This window comes from Bufo gargarizans, chromosome 1 (genome assembly GCF_014858855.1).
Source record: "Bufo gargarizans isolate SCDJY-AF-19 chromosome 1, ASM1485885v1, whole genome shotgun sequence".
Taxonomy (NCBI): Eukaryota; Metazoa; Chordata; class Amphibia; order Anura; family Bufonidae; genus Bufo; species Bufo gargarizans.
This window is the reverse complement of record NC_058080.1, coordinates 592,168,120-592,189,840: the sequence shown is the minus strand read 5'-3', so window position 1 is coordinate 592,189,840 and position 21,721 is coordinate 592,168,120. Positions and strand designations below refer to the sequence as shown.

Sequence of the window (21,721 nt, the reverse complement as noted above, 5' to 3'; positions counted from 1 at the left end):
GTGCTCAATTGGCCTGCCAACTCTCCTGACCTGAACCCCATAGAGAATCTGTGGGATATTGGGAAGAGAAAGTTGAGAGACGAAAGACCCAACACTCTGGATGAGCTTAAGGCCGCTATCGAAGCATCCTGGGCCTCCATAACACCTCAGCAGTGCCACAGGCTGATTGCCTCCATGCCACGCCGCATTGAAGCAGTCATTTCTGCAAAAGGATTCCCGACCAAGTATTGAGTACAGAACTGAACATAATTATTTGAAGGTTGACTTTTTTTGTATTAAAAACACTTTTCTTTTATTGGTCGGATGAAATATGCTAATTTTTTTAGATAGGAATTTGGGGTTTTCATGAGCTGTATGCCAAAATCATCAACATTAAAACAATAAAAGGCTTGAACTACTTCAGTTGGTATGCAATGAATCTAAAATATATGAAAGTCTAATGTTTATCAGTACATTACAGAAAATAATGAACTTTATCACAATATGCTAATTTTTTTTAGAAGGACCTGTATATGAACCACCTAATCAAGGCTGCGGGTAGGCTGAGAGTCACATTTTATAATTTCAGAATGAGGGCTTAATCCATATATAATAAAGTTTGCATCTATTGTGTTTTATTTTCTGCCACTTTTCTTCCCAAGCTGTGTAGCAAAAATTGTGTGATACCGAGTTAGCAAAAAAAAAAAAAAAATATGTAAAATTGAATACTTATGTTAATAAATACAAAAGTATTATGGGAGTCATACCTTTATTGGCTAACCAGCAGAAATCATAATGCAAGCTTTCAGTGCACAGAGCTCCTTCTTCAGGCATAAATAACTAAGCAAAATATATATTGACAAAGTTGAGGAGGAGGAGGAGGAGGATTGGTAATAACGAATATCTCCCCCCCCCCCCCCCCCCCCCTCTTGATGATATTTCAGGTAGCTGGAGAAATCATCTACAATACAGGGGGAAAACAATGTGAGTCTGGCCCCCACACAGTCATTGTTTGAAGGAAGAGTAATTTTGGTTGGGGTTAAAAAAGTGACTTTTTCCTATTTCCACCCTTTGTGTAGCTCCAGCTCCTTGTTTTACCATTGGATTCTGGATCTTCCTGTTCATATTGCCTAGAAGCCGAAAATACAGCTTCTTTCTATTAGGCATATCCCCAGGAAAGCCTTCCTTTCAATCAGATACCTCCTCGAAAATTTTGTCAAGATATAAAACTGGTTGCCATCCTTACAAGGGGCAGAGATTCTAAAATCTGTTCTAAAGGGGTCTTATTCTGCAGACAGAGTTATAATTGACCCATCCGAACAGGTAGCTGCTACTCCTTGTTTCAAAAATGACAAAGAAGCTTTTTTTTAAATAGATCTTTAGCTTTGTGAGCCATAGGACCCCTTAATTGTGTAGCATCCTCAAATGGCAAGAAGGTAGGCTTGGAGACTTTACAATCCGCCTCATCAAAAGGACAATGTCTTTTAAAGTTCCTTGGAATAAAAGACCCATTTTCTGATTTACTACATTCTGCTTTAAGCTTTTCGTGCATTTTCACATACATGTAAGTGGGGGAATGTGGTCTCTTGCTGCATCCTGACGTGCATGTATGTGATCTAATTGGGCACATGCAGGAGCTGCACTCGCTTGATTAGTGGCACAGGCCTGGCTGTTACTGACCCTTCACTTGACATGGTCAATGCTGACCGTGGCACGTGCAGGGTTTACACAGGGAGGGGGGATCCCTCTCTGACCCCATTTGCCCCTCGCACTGCGGTGACAGGGGGCCAATGGTTGCTATAGCAGCCCTGATGCCTTATGCAGGCATCAAAGCCTACCAGCTACCGAAGCCTAGGAGATCCAGTCCAGTAGGCTGGGTCTCCTAGGCAACTGTCAGAGTGTTACACTGTATTACGCTGACAGTCAATGCAATGCAATACAACATGTACTGTAGTGCATTGAAACAGGGATCAAATCCTAAATAGTTAGAGTCCCATTGTGGGACAAAAATAAAAAACACAGTTTTTTAATAATAAAAATAACAAAAAAAAGTTTCAAGTAAACACATATTAGGTATCACTGCGTCCATAATGAGTGGCTCTATAAAAATGTCACACGATTTACCCAGTCAGGTGAATATTTTTGTTTCCTTGTGTCACGAAAAGCGTAATAGCAAGCGATCAACAAGTCATATGCAACCCAAAATGGTACCAATGAAACCATCCCCACATCCCACAAAAAACGAGCACCCACATGAGATAATTATCGTAAAAATAAAAATATGTCTTTAGAAAATGGCAACACAAAAACAAATTTATTTTTTTTCAAAAATGCTTTTACTGTGTAAAAATTAACAAAAATAAAAAAAATACACATATTAGGTATCGCCAAGTTCGTAATGACCAGCTCTATAAAAATGTCACATGATCTACTCCATCAGGTGAACAAACTGAAAATAAATAAAAACTGTGCCAAAATGGCAATTTTTTTTTGGTCATCTTGCCCCAAAAAAGTGTAATATTGAATGATCAAAAAATGTACCCAAAAATGGTACCAATAAAAACATCAGCTCTTTCTGCAAAAAAACAAGCCCCCTACACAAAACGATCGGCAGAAAAATAAAATAAATATAACTTTCAGAAAATGGGGAGTCAAAAATATTTTTTTTCAAAAATCTACCTACAGAAATAAAAAAAAGTATAGTTTTAATCAGCATCATCAACGCTTGTAGGCAATAAGCCTGGTTTATTAGGAATGATCATGCTGACAGATGCTGTTTAATAATTTTTTGCATATTGTCAGGAACTGGAAAAACATGCCTACAGTGCTCCCCCAAGACCCTAAAAATGTCATCCTGAACATGCTGAGGCTTTTAGGAACCTCCATTTTTATGGTCACCATGCTTTAATAAGTACAACAGTATCCTCTTTTTCCAGTTTTTTTTTTTGTCATATTCATCATCAGAGAATTTTTTTTTCACCCTCTTCAATCTCAGAGTTATAGAGACCAATATCAGAATCATGAGCCAGTTTTTTTTTTTTTTTAGAGACACTAGAAGAACTAGGGTTTGCTTGGGAAGGGCAGATGAAAAGGGCAGACTGCATTTCCTTAGTAGTACATTCTTTACATAACAGAACTGTTTTTGCAGTCCGCAAAAAAAGGATCCCCAAATAATACGAATGACGTCCCGTGTGCATTCCATATTTTGTGGAACGGAACAGATGGCTCCTAATAGAACAGTTTTATCCTTGTCTGTAATGCGGACAATAATAGGACAGGTTCTATCCTTTTGTGGAATGAACATACGGAAACGGAATGGAGACGGAGTAACTTCCGTGGTTTTTGTTTGCGGGTCCCATTGAAATGAATGGTTCCGCATATGGTCCGCCCCAAAAATGGAACAGAAACGGAAAGAAAATACGTTTGTGTGCATGACCCTTAAAAGTAGGAGGTAAGCGCATCCCACAGGTAATCCCACATTCTATGGATCTGAGTTTAGCAGAGAAGGATGACTCCACGTCTCCTTGAAATATCAAGGGAGTGAAAGATCAGCCACAGTACACAAACAAAATAGCTCATGGAAGTAAAGACTCGCAGTCTGGCTAGTAGGGCTACTACCATGGGAGACTCAGCAGAATCAGAGCCTGGTAGGGGGTACTCATGGTGTCAGCCAAGGAGACCACCACCGCGATGGAGGAGAAGGAACACCCTATGCAGTGTGGAGCGTCACCAATGTCCAACATCATCACTATGGAACGTATCTCAGCATTGCTCCTGCCCCAATTGCCTCCCTGCACTAGACCTACCTAGGTCACTGCTGGGGAGAACTTTGCAGGGGAGTCTGCCACACAGTGCCCGATCAGAGGCCCAAATGGAGGAGGAAAGCACATTAAGAAAACCCAATTATAAAGCAAAAAGATCAACATACAGCAATACATGTATTCTACTATCGTCCTAAAAGGACTCCAATTCATTGATGCAAATGAACGAATTGCAGATACATATAAAAAAAAAAAGAGTAGGGCTTAGGGCTAACAGAAATATGCCTAGATACTTCCTGACAGCCAAAAGACTGATTAATGTGTATAGGGGCCTCCCAACTCTCCCTCAAGATGTTGTAGAAAGTAAGGATCGGGCAGTTGAATTTCTCAAGAAGATAAACTGTAGGCCAGCGGTGTCTGGCTGCAGCTCTCACCCCTCAGGACACATACATGTTCCTCCTAGAGATAGCTGTTGGTGGAAAGAGCATTTAGCAGACACCTATGCTTCAAATAATGGATCGGCCAGTGTATCTGCTGTTGGGGGTAGAAGGATCAGGCATGGTGGATAAGAGATAAGCCACTGCTGGATGTGTTTGGCCGAGGTTTATCCTTGCTTTCCCAAGTAAATAAGCCCCTAGCCCCATCAAACATGCATTTTATGGGGTAGTTGGAAGCATTCAGTTAACAGTTACTTAATGTGCATGACTGGCTGAAAAAAAAAATCTATCCTACTAGATTAGGGTACTTTCACACTAGCGTTAGAAGAATCCGGCAGGCAGTTCCGTTGCCGGGACTGTCTGCCGGATCCGGAAATCCGTATGCAAACGGATATCATTTGTTTCCGGATGCAGATCCGTCTGACAAATGCATTGCAATACCAGATCAGTCTCTCCGGTGTCATCTGGGAAAACCGGATCAGTTTTTCTGGAACACTTTTGGTACCGGATCCGGCATTAATACATTTCAATGGAAATTAATGCCGGATCCGGCAACTGTTCCGGAGTTTTGGCCGGACAAAATACTGCAGCATGCTGCGGTATTTTCTCCGGCCAAATACCGTAAAAGGGACTGAGCTGAATACATCCTGATGCATACTGAAAGGATTGCTTTCCATTCAGAATGCATTGGGACAAAACCCTATGATGGAACTTAATGCTAGTGTGAAAGTAGCCTTAGACTGGCTAACCCATTATACAGCAAAAGTGCCACAGCAGTGCCACAGATATGATAACTGCTAAATGCAAAAGTACAAATACAACAAATGAGCTAATATACGTACCTGTTCGTTCTCATGCTGATCAGGTCAATCTACTCAGTTTACAGGACATACATGCAATCTGGATTGATTGGTGAAAGCGCCTATCAATGTAAGGCAAAGATTTATTTCAGAAGTCAAAAAGACAACATGATATTTAAAGAGGTTTTTTAGGAAGATTATTTTTGGTTAAAAGTTTGTGATGAGCTGCAAATGCTGTAATAAAATCCCCAACCTTATACTCACCAATCCCAGCCGTTGATGACCCACTTCAGCTAGTGATTGGCTGAGCGGCTTCACAGTCATTTCCTGCCATGTCAGTCCAGAAGCAGGACGTGGAGCGCAGTGGGACCCGGGCACCATCAGAATGGACGTGGCAGGGGATTGGTGTGGGGAGTATACGTTTGTTAATTTTTACAGCATTATCAGCCATGAGTGGATTGGCCATAGACTCTACAGGGAAATTTCCTGTTGGGCCAATGCCCAGTGGGCCACCTGAGCCCCCCTTACAGCCGCTGGGTACATAAATCGGATGCTCTCAGCATGATTAATTCTAGGAGCATTAGGTATTTATGTTCTTAGCCGGCGGCCGCGGGTTCCCCTCCTGAATTCAACTGTATCGGCATGTTTAGGACTTTGATACAGTTGAACACTGCAGTGGGGCAGCAGTATTTTGTGCTGCACTGTGATATTTGGTTCTGCTGGATTACAGTAATACTGGCCATGCCCGACTTCTTTCAATGTGGACTTGCATACATATGGCTAGGTTTTTTTTCCAGGGCCACTTTAAGTTCCCAGTCTGTACCTGTTTGCAGCCCATCACAAACCTTTTTTTTCTACAGGAATATTCCATTAAGATAATGCACTGAAAATTAGACCTGTAGTTTTTCTTCAAGATTCCGTTTTCCTCGATTGAACGGCTGAGTAACCCCAAGCAGGCTGATTTTATTTTATAAAGAAAAGAAAAAAAATTAACAAGAGTCAATAGCAGCATGGTGTTAATCTAATTCACTAATCCACAGTGCGCCCAGCTTACCCTTGTAAAGCTGGCACAAGAAGCAAGTTCATTTTATCATTGTGCGATGAAATAATATCCTTTTAACAATTGCAGGAACACAAAGACAGAAGCAGCTTGTGTGACAAAGCCTTTTCTGTTTCAGTGTAATTCAGCCCTTTGTTCACACCCGCCAAGGACACCGAGTGTCACCGAGAGAGAATTAATTTCCTGATGCACTGAGAAAACCGCTGTCTTGTGACTGAGGGTGAATAAGTTGCAGAAGCTCTAACTTCTTACTGCGGAGATGGAATAGGAATGTGTGCCGCATCACTGGAGGTCCTACTGAATTATTGTCATCCGTTATTATGCAATGCCATTACTATAGAACGGAAATTTTCACTTAGCATTAGGTTTGCTTCCCATTGCGGACCCCATTTGCGGATCCGCAATACACGGGTGCCGTTCCGTGGGCATTCCGCATCACGGATGCAGACCCCTTCACTTGAATGGGTTCGCAAATCCGGAGATGCGGAATGGTACGGAACGAAACCCTACAGAATGCTTCGTCCCGTACTTCCGTTCCGCAAAAAGATAGAACATGTCCTTTCTTATTGCGGAACGGCCAGATCGCGGACCCATTCAAGTGAATGGGTCCACAATCCGCTGCGGCTGCCCCGCGGACTGTGTTTGTGCATTGCGGCCCGCAGCACGACCACGGGGTGCACACATTCGTGTGCAGGGGGCCTTACAGATCAATGCCCTAGAACTTGGTTTCCAATCCATTCAACGATGGCACTTGGCACCAAAAGTCATCATTACAGAGGCATAGATCTTTTCCACCCCAAGAGGCACCATGCTAGGCACTAGACTACCGACACTAGACTACTCACCACAGTCACTTACTGCTAGGTACAGCCACAGATGAGCCACTTGGGCTCTGGAATTTAATAATGGACACTTGGCGCAGGTAGAGCGCTAGATACTAGACCCAAATGGTTAGTAATTTATAGATGACCCTTATGTGCACAGTCATCAATGCAAAACTGGTGCCAAAGTGAAAAAAGCTGCAATTCTACACCTGCAATAACTACATACTGCATATTTAAGAATTCTTATCTAATGCCCGCAGCCTGTCTCCGTAAAGAGAACATTCATACTTCGGTCCGATCCCCGAACTGTTCACATCCACCACTGCATGGGCATGGTCACATGCTCCACTGTAGAAGCTGTGACGTGGCCACAAGCTGCAAATCACCACTGAAGCCAGTTATTGGCTGCAGCAGAGCATGTGACCAAGCCCATACAGGGCTGGATGTAAACCGGAAAATGGCCAAGTGGGAGGCAGCGCAGAGCGGCGCGGAACAGGTAAGTGTGAATCTTCTCTTTATGGAGGCAGGCTGTGGGCATTAGCTTAAAAGTCATTATTCATGGAGAACCTCTTTAAGGCCTCTTGCACACGAACGTTGTGTGCCCGTGGCCGTATTGCGGCCCGCATAAGGCAGGTCCGCAATACACGGGCATCGGTCTGTGTGCACTCCGCATCACAGATGTGGACCCATTCACTTGATGCGGAACAGAAGCACAGATCGGAACCCCACAGAAGCATTACGGAGTGCTTCCATGGTGTTTCTGTCCGTCCCTCCGCACTGCAAAAAAATAGAACTTGTTCGGACTGGTCACTGACCCATTCAAGGGTTGAATTCCGGTCCCCAATGCACGGAATGGATGCACAACGTTTGTGTGCAAGAGGCCTGGATCCGCAATACAAGGTCGCCATTCCGTGTGCATTCCGCATCACGGATGCGGACCCATTCACTTCAATGGGTCCGCAAATCCAGAGATGCGGAATAGTTCAGAAGGGAAATCCATGGAAGCACTACGGAGTGCTTCCGTCCCGTACTTCCGTTCCATTACTTATGGGAGCTTTGTGGTCAGAACAGCTTGCAGCACTGAGTTTCTGGGACCAAATCCAGTCAGGACAACATTTACATCCTCTTGGTGTTCTGGTGGATTTGCTCAGTGCATTCCAGTCCGCTGACTAGTCAAGCACCAACATCATCTCCTGATGGGAGCTAGCAGAACAGTTGGCACTGTACCATCAGTTACCGGTAGCTGTTGGAGATACGGCTGAGAAATCAGGTCCTGTATCTGGTAGGACTGTCTGAAGATACAGACATATTGGGTAGAATCTTCATTGTCCTTTGGCTCTCCTGAAGCAGAACTCCTATCACTAGTTTATCCACATACCGTAAATCCTGTCTCAACATCTAAAAACATCAGACCGCGTACTAATGTACAAAGCATCGATGCCACCTCCTCCTCTGCACAATCCTTGTTTATGAATCCAGATAATCATTAGGAGTATACAGAGGCTCTATAATGTCATATCTCATTACTCAAATCCACAGGCCGCCCTGACGGCAAAGATTATTGGAATTAAATAAAAATCAACTGTGAGGACTACAGGAAGATTAAATAGGATGAAATCCTATTTGTACTTAAGCTGGAGCTTCATGGGCTACAGGGTTTCTAAAACGATTTCCTGCTGTAACAGATAAGAACATGGGTGCTATAAAATATATTAATAGCAGGCTGTAATAGTTCTAATAAAAGTAAACCATAACTGCAGAATCAGCAATGGGGAGTTATAGCATACATGCTGTGAGTCACAAATACAATAACTATAATTTTTACCTAGAAAAAGATTTTACTACAAAAAGAAAAAAAAAGCCACTTTTTGATATCAGTATAATTGGCAAAGAGGTGTATATTTCCCACAATTAGTTTGATTCTCCCCATGGAAAATAATTTGTACCATGCAGAATACCATACCCTAGCATTGCCACCTTGTATGGATGACATCACAGTGAACGCTACAGTAGTAGTACCCCGATAGATTATAAAACAGGTGCCCATGCTTTGTAACTGCCAGCTTTAGTACCACAGATATGATTACTGGTAAAGGGGTTGTCTCTTGACAGACAACCACTTACAAAGGGTATCAACCAGTGGACAAATGATTTTGCTGGGGGACGCCACATCTAGCCAGGTATTTCCTCTGCAGCGGGTGTGTGGATGAATGGCGGCCCAGGTAATACAAGGGAGGCAAGAGCGGACTGGCCATAGACTCTACAGGGAAACTTCCCAGTGGGCCTATGCCCAGAGGCCAGGCTGGTTTGGTGCTGTGGCCTGCATCTTACCTCCTAAGCTCCTTGCTTCATATCTTAATTAGAGATAATTGCAGTAGGAGGAGGACAGAAAGTGGCAACTATTGACGGCCACCACAGAGTGATGGCCTCTGGTGCAGTATATTGTGCTGCACTGTGGTACTTGTTACTGCCAGGATGGTATTTTGTGGTAGACTATGGTATTACTGACCCCACCTACTTGTATTAGCCCCATCTAACATAGTAACATAGTTCATAAGCCCGAAAAAAGACATCTGTCCATCCAGTTCGGCCTGTTATCCTGCAAGTTGATCCAGAGGAAGGCAAAAAAACTGTGAGGTAGAAGCCAATTTTCCACACTTAAAGGGGTTGTCCAGGTTCAGAGCTGAACCTGGACATCCCTCCATTTTCACCCCGGCAGCCCCCCTGACATGAGCATCGGAGCAGTTCATGCTCCGATGCTCTCCTTTGCCCTGCGCTAAATCGCGCAGGGCTAAGGCATTTTTCTGAGTTCCGGTGACATACCGGGCTCTCTATGGGGCTGACAGGAACCCCGGTGACGTCACCGGCACTGATGGGCGGGATTTGGCTCTGCCCTAGCCAGTAAAACGGCTAGGGCAGAGCTAAAGCCCGCCCCTCAGAGCCGGTGACGTCACCGAACACACTGCTGGGCGGAAGTTACCGCCCGGCAGTGTGTTATTGAAAACACAAGAGCCTGTGCCCTGCGCGATCTAGCGCAGGGCACTGGAGCGCATCGGAGCATGAGATGCTCCGATGCTAGGCTCAGGGGGGCTGCCGGGGTGAAAATAAGGGTATGTCCGGGTTCAGCTCTGAACCCGGACAACCCCTTTAAGGGGAAAAAAATTCCTTCCTGACTCCATTTAGTCAATCAGAATAACTCCCTGGATCAAGTAGCTATAGCCTGTAATATTATTACACACCAGAAATACATCCAGGCCCCTCTTGAATTCCTTTATTGTACTCACCATCCCCACCTCCTCAGGCAGAGAGTTCCATAGTCTCACTGCTCTTACCGTAAAGAATCCTCTTCTATTTTTGTGTACAAACCTTCTTTCCTCCAGACGCAGAGGATGTCCCCTTGTGTTTTCCCTGCCTGCTTGTGTTGCTTAACTTTCTGTCACTTAGGATCTGCCTACAACATGGGGCCACTTTAATTTTTTTCCAGGGCTACTTTAAGTTCTCAGTTTGCCCCTGAAAGCCGGCCTGTGTCAGCCAGAACAAGAGCAGCTCATGCACAGCTGTTCACCATGTTGGCCCAAAGAGAGAAGTCCTGAGTAGACAACCCCTGTCTATGATAGTTATATGTTCTAATAGGTCATATTCACAGGGGTTCTTCTTGAGTGCTCAAAGTAGTCAAATTACTATCCAAAATAATAAAAAAAAAAATTGGCTTCCAATGAGACTGACCCTATGCACGTCTGAGATGATAAGAAAGTAGATTGCAAGACACAACAGGGACAAGGACCTTTAATAATTATGATTTCTTACTTTTTTTTTGCTTATGGCCACCTTTAGGGCAAATGTAATCGTTTCAGCGTAGTACACATGAGCAGGGGCTTAACTACCATAGCGGCAGACCAAGCGACTGCTCACTGCACATGAGTGTAACTGTCACGGACGTTCCCGCGACAGGTGGCAGGAGATCGGTGAAACTGGCAACACGTGGTTTGATCTGATATGTTTTTTGTTTGGATCAAATAACGTCACTGTTTCTGGTGCTTGCCACACCTTCTTTACCCAGGTGTGGCTATTATGGTCATTTATCCTTCTCTATTTATTGCTGTTTCTCCCACTATGCTATGTGGTTTATAGCTTCTGTTGCAGTTGTGGATAGCTGGTGTGTGGATCTCAGCTGAATTCCTGGTGCTGCCATAGCCACTTGAAGTTAAGTGTTTTCTTTCCCTTTTGTATTTTGTTTGGATTATTTTGTGTGTTGCATTTCCCTGTTATTTGTATTAAGGCCTGAGGGAGACTCCTGTCCGTTCTTCCTTTTGGAGAAATAGGTTGTCTCAGTCCTGACATTAGCACCAGGGTCCTATAGGGCGAGCTAGGACACTAGGTATTCCGGTGTATAAACTCACCTACCTCTGGGGTCTGTTCATACTGGTAGTTAGTCAGGACTTTGATTAGGGTTTTACTAGGAGGTGTCCATCTCCTTTCCCTAGTTTACAGGCCTTATTCCCTCACCCCTTTCCCTCCTATGTTCGGTGTGGTGTTTCCCTCCCACACCCGAACGTGACAGTAACGTGCGCGGTATCACCATAACACAGCACATACAGGTCCTTCTAAAAAAAATTGCATATTGTGATAAAGTTCATTATTTTCTGTAATGTACTGATAAACATTAGACTTTCATATATTTTAGATTCATTACACACAACTGAAGTAGTTCAAGACTTTTATTGTTTTAATATTGGTGATTTTGGCATACAGCTCATGAAAACCCAAAATTCCTATCTAAAAAAATTAGCATATCATGAAAAGGTTCTCTAAACGAGCTATTAACCTAATCATCTGAATCAACTAATTAACTCTAAACACCTGCAAAAGATTCCTGAGGCTTTTAAAAACTCCCAGCCTGGTTCATTACTCAAAACTGCAATCATGGGTAAGACTGCCGACCTGACCGCTGTCCAGAAGGCCATCATTGACACCCTCAAGCAAGAGGGTAAGACACAGAAAGAAATTTCGGAACGAATAGGCTGTTCCCAGAGTGCTGTATCAAGTCACCTCAGTGGGAAGTCTGTGGGAAGGAAAAAGTGTGGCAGAAAACGCTGCACAACGCGAAGAGGTGACCGGACCCTAAAGAAGATTGTGGAGAAGGACCGATTCCAGACCTTGGGGGACCTGCGGAAGCAGTGGACTGAGTCTGGAGTAGAAACATCCAGAGCCACCGTGTACAGGCGTGTGCAGGAAATGGGCTACAGGTGCCGCATTCCCCAGGTCAAGCCACTTTTGAACCAGAAACAGCGGCAGAAGCGCCTGACCTGGGCTACAGAGAAGCAGCACTGGACTGTTGCTCAGTGGTCCAAAGTACTTTTTTCGGATGAAAGCAAATTTTGCATGTCATTCGGAAATCAAGGTGCCAGAGTCTGGAGGAAGACTGGGGAGAGGGAAATGCCAAAATGCCTGAAGTCCAGTGTCAAGTACCCACAGTCAGTGATGGTCTGGGGTGCCATGTCAGCTGCTGGTGTTGGTCCACTGTGTTTTATCAACGGCAGGGTCAATGCAGCTAGCTATCAGGAGATTTTGGAGCACTTCATGCTTCCATCTGCTGAAAAGCTTTATGGAGATGAAGATTTCATTTTTCAGCACGACCTGGCACCTGCTCACAGTGCCAAAACCACTGGTAAATGGTTTACTGACCATGGTATTACTGTGCTCAATTGGCCTGCCAACTCTCCTGACCTGAACCCCATAGAGAATCTGTGGGATATTGGGAAGAGAAAGTTGAGAGACGCAAGACCCAACACTCTGGATGAGCATAAGGCCGCTATCGAAGCATCCTGGGCCTCCATAACACCTCAGCAGTGCCACAGGCTGATTGCCTCCATGCCACGCCGCATTGAAGCAGTCATTTCTGCAAAAGGATTCCTGACCAAGTATTGAGTGCATAACTGAACATAATTATTTAAAGGTTGACTTTTTTTGTATTAAAAACACTTTTCTTTTATTGGTCGCATGAAATATGCTATTTTTTTTAGATTTTTGGGTTTTCATGAGCTGTATGCCAAAATCATCAATATTAAAACAATAAAAGGCTTGAACTACTTCAGTTGTGTGTAATGAATCTAAAATATATGAAAATCTAATGTTTATCAGTACATTACAGAAAATAATGCATTTTATCACAATATGCTAATTTTTTTAGAAGGACCTGTGTGTTGAAGAACACGGTGCTTCCTACAGAAAAACACCAGGCTGTACATCACCACTTCTCACGTTAGAGACGGGGCCGGGGATAAATCCTCTGCTAAACTGATGTAGTGCCTTGATTCATTTGCTAGGCTACATGCACAGGACCGTGTAGCTAATATGAAAATATGGCACCTGCACTAAACTCCCAACAGAACAAGTGCAGAAGGCAGGTGCATTGTATTTGAATGGTGGAGACATCACATGGAGGTGATTTGTCTGGTCACATGACCCTCCATCAGCAGACATCTTATGAACAAGAACTCTTTCTGGACAGCACAATAGAATTGGCAAAGAATGGGGCATACCTCATGAAATATAGAAAGTGGCACAGAATTTTAACAAGTGCCATATAATCATCCTACAAATACATTGGTCAACAGTAAACAGAAAGTGTTCAACCCACTTTTGTAAACGTCCAAGAAAATATGAAAGAAAAAAAATAATGGGTTAATGCATATGAACAAACATGAATGCACTGCAGTCAGCACGGCTCCAGATACCTGTGACAACCTACCAGGACCTAATTGGGTCACTCTCAGCCCGCCTAGCTGCAGTCCATGCTGCAAATAGTGGTTACTGTGGATATTAGCTCATGGTCATAATAATGTGACTTGACTATGTAAAGCTTAGCCGATCGATTAAAATACTTCACCCTAGGCTAATATTACAGCAATTATAGAGATCAATGTAGTCACCATGTGAACTAATAGCTTTTTATAAGTACAGAGTTCAAAGGGGTTGTTGCGTCTTGGGAAGAAACCAGAGAACACTCAGGGCGTGCCTGAAATAAAAAATAGACCATTATTTACCTAGCAGATCCTGGTTGTAGCAATGACATCATGTCAACTCGTGACTGCTGCATCCAATCACTGGCCTCAGCAACTACTTGTCAATGTGACGTCACCACTGCAGGCAGGTCATCAGAGCCCAGATGGGAGATTCAGAGTAGCATCGTGGGTTCTGCTATTTAAGTAATGGTCTATTTTTCAGCTACACCTTTTTCAGCTTCAGCTAAGGGTCTATTCACACGTCCGTTGTTTCTTTCCTGATCTGTTCCGTTTTTTGCTGAACAGATCTGGACCAGATCTGGACCCATTCATTTTCAATGGGTCCTGAAAAAAAATCTGACATTGTGCTGTCCGTTTTTTTTCAGGACCCATTGAAAATGAATGGGTCCAGATCTGGTCCAGATCTGTTCAGCAAAAAACGGAACAGATCAGGAAACAAATAACGGACGTGTGAATGGACCCTAAGTGTTGTCTGGTTTCTTCCTGAAAGTGGCCAGGCAAGCATAGTTAAGACTACTTTTTACACTAGCGTTAGAAGAATCAGGCAGGCAGTTCCGTTCCTAGGACTGCCTGCCGGATCTGGAAATCCGTATGCAAATGGATATTTTTTTGGATCCGGATCCGTCTGACAAATGCATTGCAATACCGGTAAAATCCGGAAAAATGGATCCGGTATTTATCTTTTACACAGATTTAAAGGTCTGCGCATGTGCAGACCGGGACATCAGATCAGTTTTTCCGCAACACTTGGTCCCGGATCTGGCATTAATACATTTCAATAGAAATGAATGCCGGATCCGGAAATCCGGCAAGTGTTCCGGAATTTTGGCTGGAGAGAATAACGCAGCATGCTGCTGTATTTTCTCAGGCCAAATACAGTAAAAGGGACTGAACTGAATACATCCTGATGCATACTGAACGGATTGCTTTCCATTCAGAATGCATTGGGACAAAACTGAAGCGTTTTTTTCCGGTATTGAGCCCATATGATGGAACTCGATACCGGAAAACTTTAACGCTAGTGTGAAAGCACCCTAAGTATCAGTTAACCATGTCCTTCAGCGCTCTCAACCTGGACACCAGAATGGCTTCTTATAGAATATACAGGGGCAGCCCCAGGCATGTGCATTAATCAGGAGTGGTCCTGCCTGGGTGAACCCAGCAATGCTCTTCCGCATCTACTGGTACTCAGCCGTCAGCTGAGCTGGCATGAAAGTCCTCTGCTTGGCTCTGGTGTTAAGAGTGTATTACATGAGCAGATTTTCTGTCCGATGATCGCTAATGAGTGTTCATCTGGCAGTGTAATCCTGCCGCCAATTGCCCGATGAACAAGTAAACGCTTATGCATCGTGTAATAAAAATCTTTTGACATGTTAAAAAAATATTGTGGTGTCTAATCATGATCTGCCCCGGCAAACCAGTATACACCATGGGGTCAAGTGATGGCATAACGGTCGCTTCTCCCCATGCTGCGGGGGAGATCGCTGCATGTAACAGCAGCGGTCTCCTCCACTAGCAAGCAGGAGATTGCCAGGAGGGTACATTGTGGTCATGTGTTCATGGCTTACAGCACTCCCACCAACCTGGAAGAGTGCAACTCCAATGAAGGGGAGCAAAAAAGGCTGATGGCAAAAACATTCTCATAAATTTAGTATTGCTACTGTATCTAGCCTTTTTAGACCACTACACTACTACTGTTCTCCTACAAAGACACTCTCACCTGGTGTCAAAAGAAGAAGTTCATCCTAGTCCAGCAGAGTAATGTAGAGAGGAGCTTCTAGGTACCAATTGCATGACTATACAAGTGTCTTACCAGTAAATGCTCATTGGTTAGATCTTGCAGCCAACTGAATGTGCCACAGATGGGCAATGCCAGTAGCATTGTACATGGAGTATGGTTTCAAGTGACTATGGCCCAAGAAAGACCATCATGGAATATGCTGACTATATAGTGACCAGAGGCTATTGTAATCTGAGGGACCAATGTACGTGCACTTGTTCTTTACCAATATAAGCAGAACACATGACATACAAGACCAAAAATTATTTTTTACATATATTCTTTGGACATTGGACATGCCTAGAATGTTCCAAAATTCTCTTATTCTTTTGTCACAAAAGCAAACATCTGTGATTTTCCTCGGCGATCTGTACAGAACACTACCTGACTGGTTGTTCATCATGCGGACGGCTTTGGCTTTGGCCAATTCCAAAGCTGTGACCCATCTCTGTCTCTCCACTTCGCAGCTTGCCTTGAGATGATATGTTCGGCCACCATTGGACAGAACAATGTTACATGAATCTTCTGTATCAATATGAGCTGTAGACAAGTTAATGGTTCCTCGGCACGTGTGGGCCATTTCAGCCTGTGTCCTGAAGGATGAGATGTGAAATCATGTAAATAAAATAACCACAGCATAAGGTTTGAATGCCATCTAATTACTTAAAGGGAGTCTTTTATCAGAAATTAAATCTTAAACCAGGTGCAATACGTTGTAGAACTACCTCAGGTGTAATGATATCTTTCACTTAGTGATCCTTTACTTCATTCTGGAGAAAAAGCGGTTTCAATCCATATCAAAATGTACAGCACTGACGGTGGGTCCAAGCCACTCTGTGTACCCTTGCATTTATCTTTGCCAATCCCTTCGTCTGCTCCTTAATTTAAAGGGCCAGGTTCCTGCATAGTCATCTCACCTGGTTTTGTCAGTCAAGAAGGAGAGGGAGGAGCTGGTACAGGAAGCAGGAGGGGCAAATGTGGCTTGGGCCTTCTTCAGTACACTTAACTGCTCATCTGCATATAGATTAAAGGGGTTGGCCCATCTCACACTTTGGTAGTTCAGTATATTGCTAGGATATGCCACCAATGTCAGACAGGTGCAGGTCCCACCTCAGGGACCCCCACCTGTCTCTAGAACGGGGCCCCCCCAAAGTGAAAGTGGGTGCACCGCTCCACCGCAGCCACCTTCCATTTCCGGAACTCCCATAGAAGTGAATGGAACGTTGGCCCTGCTTGAGCTATGTGCTCTCCATTCACTTCTATGGAATTTCTGGAAATAGCAGAGCACGCTCACTCGTTCTAGAGGAAATGCATGTCCTAGAGGTAGAACACACACCTATTTGACATTGGTGGCACGTCCTAGCAATATGCCACCAATGTGTGAGAAGGGCCAACCCCTTTAAAAGCACTTTTTCTCCAGAATGAAGCAATGAATCGCTAAGTGAGAGATATCATTACATTCAGATGAGCTAGCCCTACAAGGCACTGTGCCTGGTCTAATAGTGAATTTCCAGGTGATGCAGCATGACTATAAAAATTTATTTTTGGGACATTATTTTCTCCACTATAAATCTGCAGGTAACCAAACCATGAGCTACTGTAGCTTTTACACAATTTACATTATTATTACAGTCAGTAGGTGTAAAGGGTCTTCCAAAATAACTGCAGCAATATTCATCTAAGGGCTCGTTCACACGACCGTGTGAAGCCCGTGCTGTGGACCACAAATTGTGGTCCGCAATGCACGGGCACCTTCCGTGGGGCAGGCGCATGGGGATCGCGAATCCATTCAAGTGAAGTGAGTAGTGCTTCCATAGTGTTCCGTTCCGTGCTTCCGTTCCGCATCTCCGGATATGCGGACCCATTGAAATGAATGGGTCCACATCCGTGATCCGGAGTGACAACGGAACGGTGCCCGTGTATTGCAGATCCGCAAATGCGGTCCGCAATATGGGAACGGGACACTAACGGTCGTGTGAACGAGCCCTTAATCTCCTATCCAACCTTTCTTGGGTCCTCCTCCAGCCACTGTTCACCTGGCACCAGCGATGACCCGCTGCTGCCAACAGGGGCGGGCTCGGAACTTAAAGTGGTCCTGGAAAAAAAAAAAAAAAAGTGTCCCATATTTTAGTTCGGTCCAAAGTCTCAGAAAGAAGGGCAACACAAGTAGATGGCGCAAATACAAGTTGGCAGGGTCAGCAATTCCATGGTGCAGCACAGAATACCTTTCCAGAAGCTTGTCTTTCTGTGGAGGCTGTCAATAGCAGCCACCTTTTGCCCTCCTCCTTAGGCCGAATGCACACAGCCGTGTTCCGCGGCCGAGAGCGGTCCGTGGTAACACGGCCTGGCATCCTGTTGAGAGCAGGCGCGCACGGCGTCATTGGTTGCTATGACTCCGTGCACTTCATGCCGCCGCTGGACTACAGTAATACACTCGTATAGTGTATTACTGTAGTCCAGCGGCAGCATGAAGCGCACGGCGTCATAGCAACCAATGACGCCGTGCGCTCCTGCTCTGAACAGGATGCCAGGCTGTGTTACCACGGACGGCTCTCGGCCGCGGAACACGGCCGTGTGCATTCGGCCTTATCCAATTGTCTCTAATTAAGATATGTAGCAGGGGGCTTAAGAGGTGAGATGTGGGCCACAGCAACAAGCCAGCCTTACCTTTGGCATGCTGCCTGGACTTCCTCGAATAATGACCCCTATAGTGCCCCCAGTAGTATGTACTCAGAGAGCGGTAGTGAGGATGGCTCGGGTGGCCCTGTGGACATCGGCCCACCAGGAAAATTCCCTGTATGATCCATAGCCAGTCCGCCCTTTCGCTGCCAAGTACTGGCTGTATCGGTGTTGTATCAACACCACTGACTGGAACCAATGAGGCAACTGGAGTAGGAGGACAGAACGCGGCAGCTGGTGCTGGCCACCACAGAGTGAACGTTTCTGGAGGTATTGTGCTGGTGAAGCAGTATTTTGTGGTGCACTGTGATATTTGGCTCTGCAGGGGTGGTATATGGGCCGTAATATACTATTGCTGGCCCTACCTACTTGTGATGGCCTTGCCTTCTGTCATTTTGGACCCAACTTTTCTAGGGCCGCTTTAAGTTCCCCGTCTGGTCCGTGCTTATAAATATATATCTAAACAAAATGTACATTATTCAACAGTTTTTAAAATACATGTTACTACAGGAAAAAATAGGCTACTACAACTACTACTAGATGTGCAAAAGATCTTAAAGAACATTATAGTTTTGGATATCCCCTAATTGGGGTTAATCATTACACTACAGACATGCAGACAGCGACATGAGAAAATCAACCTAATAAACTACTGTTGCATTAAGCTCAAATAACCTCACTTATGTTCTTTATTTTTATTTTACAATACAATGTACTTGGCCAGGATACAATCGGGAACAGAAGTCTCTCTTCAGCAGTCGAAACATTACAGACTGGGGAGCGTAACATACAATTAGAAGATAACAGACAAATACTGATTAATGGCAAAAATAAGATAAAAATGAACTGCGGAATATTGGAATAGTCTGGACCAAGCCAGGACAAATCTTTTAGCAGCAGAGGAAAAGTACAGCCTAATCCCTCAATATTACGGCTCTCTCACAATTCTGTGACACAGCTAGACAGCACTCCAAGATTATGTAGGCACTGTCATAATCCCACACTCAACAATTCATCAAAAATCCCCACAAATGACTTCATTTTAAAAAGAAGAACACCAAGAATAAACCACTTACGCATTTCAAGCTCCTCAACTCTTAATCATAGCATGGTTTATAGTCTCAAGTGCACCGATATACAAAGCCATAACGAGCAATGCAGTTAAAGAACTAAGTAAGGCTACTTTCACACTAGCGTTTTTTGCGGATCCGTCACGGATCTACAAAAACACTTCCGTTACAATAATACAACCGCATGCATCATTCACGAACGGATCCGGTTGGATCATGTCTTCTATAGCCATGACAGATCCGTCTTGAACACAATTGAAAGTCAATGGGGGACGGATCAGTTTTCTATTGTGCCAGATTGTGTCAGAGATAACGGATCCGTCCCCATTGACTTACATTGTGTGCCAGGACGGATCCGTTTGGCTCCCCTTCGTCATGCGGACAGCAAAACGCTGCAGGCAACGTTTTGGTGTCTGCCTCCAGAGCGGAATGGTGACTGATCGGAGGCAAACTGATGCATTTTGAGGGGATTCTTTTCCATTCAGAATGCATTAGGGTAAAACTGATCCGTTTTGGACCGCTTGTTCGAACTCGAACGGATCTCACAGACGAAAAGCCAAAACGCTAGTGTGAAAGTAGCCTAACAATAATGAATTAACAGCTGATGGGTAACACAGAAACATAAAAATGAAAGAAGTGGATGCAGTCAGTAGTGTTAAATGACTAAAAGCACAAAAACAAAAAAGAAAACAACGAAATCAAAGGTTTTTGCAAGAATCAGTGCAGCATGAAGAATATAACAATATATCCAAATGACTTAAAGGGAATGTTATAACCAGATAGTGACACATAGGGGTCATTTACTATCTAGACATATGCCTATATTAGGCGTATTTCTGGAAAAGATTGGAGCGCAAAGATTATTTGAGCAGCAATTTGCAACTTTTTCCCGCTCATGACAGGTCTAAAAAAGTGTGAGTGGGGTAGGGTATGGGCCGGCGCCTCTTCATAACTTCAGCGGATCCACCTCCAGCTATAGGGGTTATTAAGACCGGCGTCTAAAACACAGGTCTTAATAAATGATTTGAGCAGGCACCGGGTTCCGATCACCGCCCGCCGAGCAGCGGTGATCGGAAATACATAGGACGTATCGGTACGCCCTGTGTCCTAAACCGGTTAATCTAGATCAGGGCTGGGGAACCTCTTTGCTGCCAGGGGCCATTTGGATATTTCTAACATGGTTCGGGGGCCATACCAAATTCTCAACTTAAAATCTGACTGCTATATTAGGTCAAACATATAATTGACTTAGGCCTCTTTCACACGGGCATCATGTTTTTTGCAGGTGCGTTGCAGGAAAATACGCAATTTTTCCGTGCGAGTGCAAAACATTGTAATGTTTTTGCACGCGTGTGAGAAAAATCGGCATGTTTGGTACCCAAACCTGAACTTATTCACAGAAGTTCGGGTTTGGGATCGGTGTTCTGTAGATTGTATTATTTTCCCTTATAACATGGTTATAAGGGAAAATAATAGCATTCTGAATACTTAGTAAATGCTTAGAATGCTTAGTAAAATAGGGCTGGAGGGGTTAAAAAATAAATAATTTTTTTTTTTTTTTTTAACTCACCTTAATCTACTTAATCACGCAGCCGGCATCTCTTCTGTCTTCTTCTTTGCTGTGCACAGGAATAGGACCTTTGATGACGTCACTGTGCTCATCACATGGTTCATCACCATGTTGATTTGACGTCACCACAGGTCCTTAGCCGGCATCTCAACATTACAGAAGAAGACAGAGATCCGCAACTACGCGATCAAGTGGACTCGGTTAGTAAATGTTTATTTTTATTTTTAACCCCTCCATCACTATTTTACTTTGCATTCTGTATTCAGAATGCTATTATTTTCCCTTATAACCATGTCATATGGGAAAATAATACAGATCAGGTCCCCAGCCCGATCGTCACCTAGCAACCATGCGTGAAAATATAGAGCTTGCTGCGATTTTCACGCAACGCACAAGTGATGCGTGAAAATTAGAGCTCATGTGCACAGCCCCATAGAAATGAATGGGTCCGGATTCAGAGCAGGTGCAATGCGTTCAACTCACGCATTGCACCCGCGCGGAATACTCGCCCGTGTGAAATGGGCCTTAAGGATAAATTACAGGAATTTAGCTTCAATTAAATACAATTCAGAGCTCTGTATTCTTGCAGCACAAAATGGTGCCTGCCCTGTATATATTATATATAGTGCAGGGGCCATTTTGACCAAATATAGCAGTCAAATTTTTACGTTGGAATATTATATATTTTGTTTGCTTTACTTCTTTATTTGCCATTAATGGCAGCCAAGTTCATCCC

The 21,721-nt window shown here is 44.0% G+C and overlaps 1 protein-coding gene across 1 annotated transcript in view; it reads right to left on the bottom strand.

Annotated features, from left to right (window-relative positions):
• OSBP2 (oxysterol binding protein 2) overlaps nucleotides 1-21,721 on the bottom strand; it is a 273,565-nt gene that overhangs the window by 217,569 nt on the left and 34,275 nt on the right. The window contains exon 2 of the mRNA XM_044275848.1: nucleotides 16,051-16,259. Within this exon, the coding sequence (XP_044131783.1) occupies nucleotides 16,051-16,259 (209 nt within the window). The remainder of the gene's footprint in view (nucleotides 1-16,050; nucleotides 16,260-21,721) is intronic.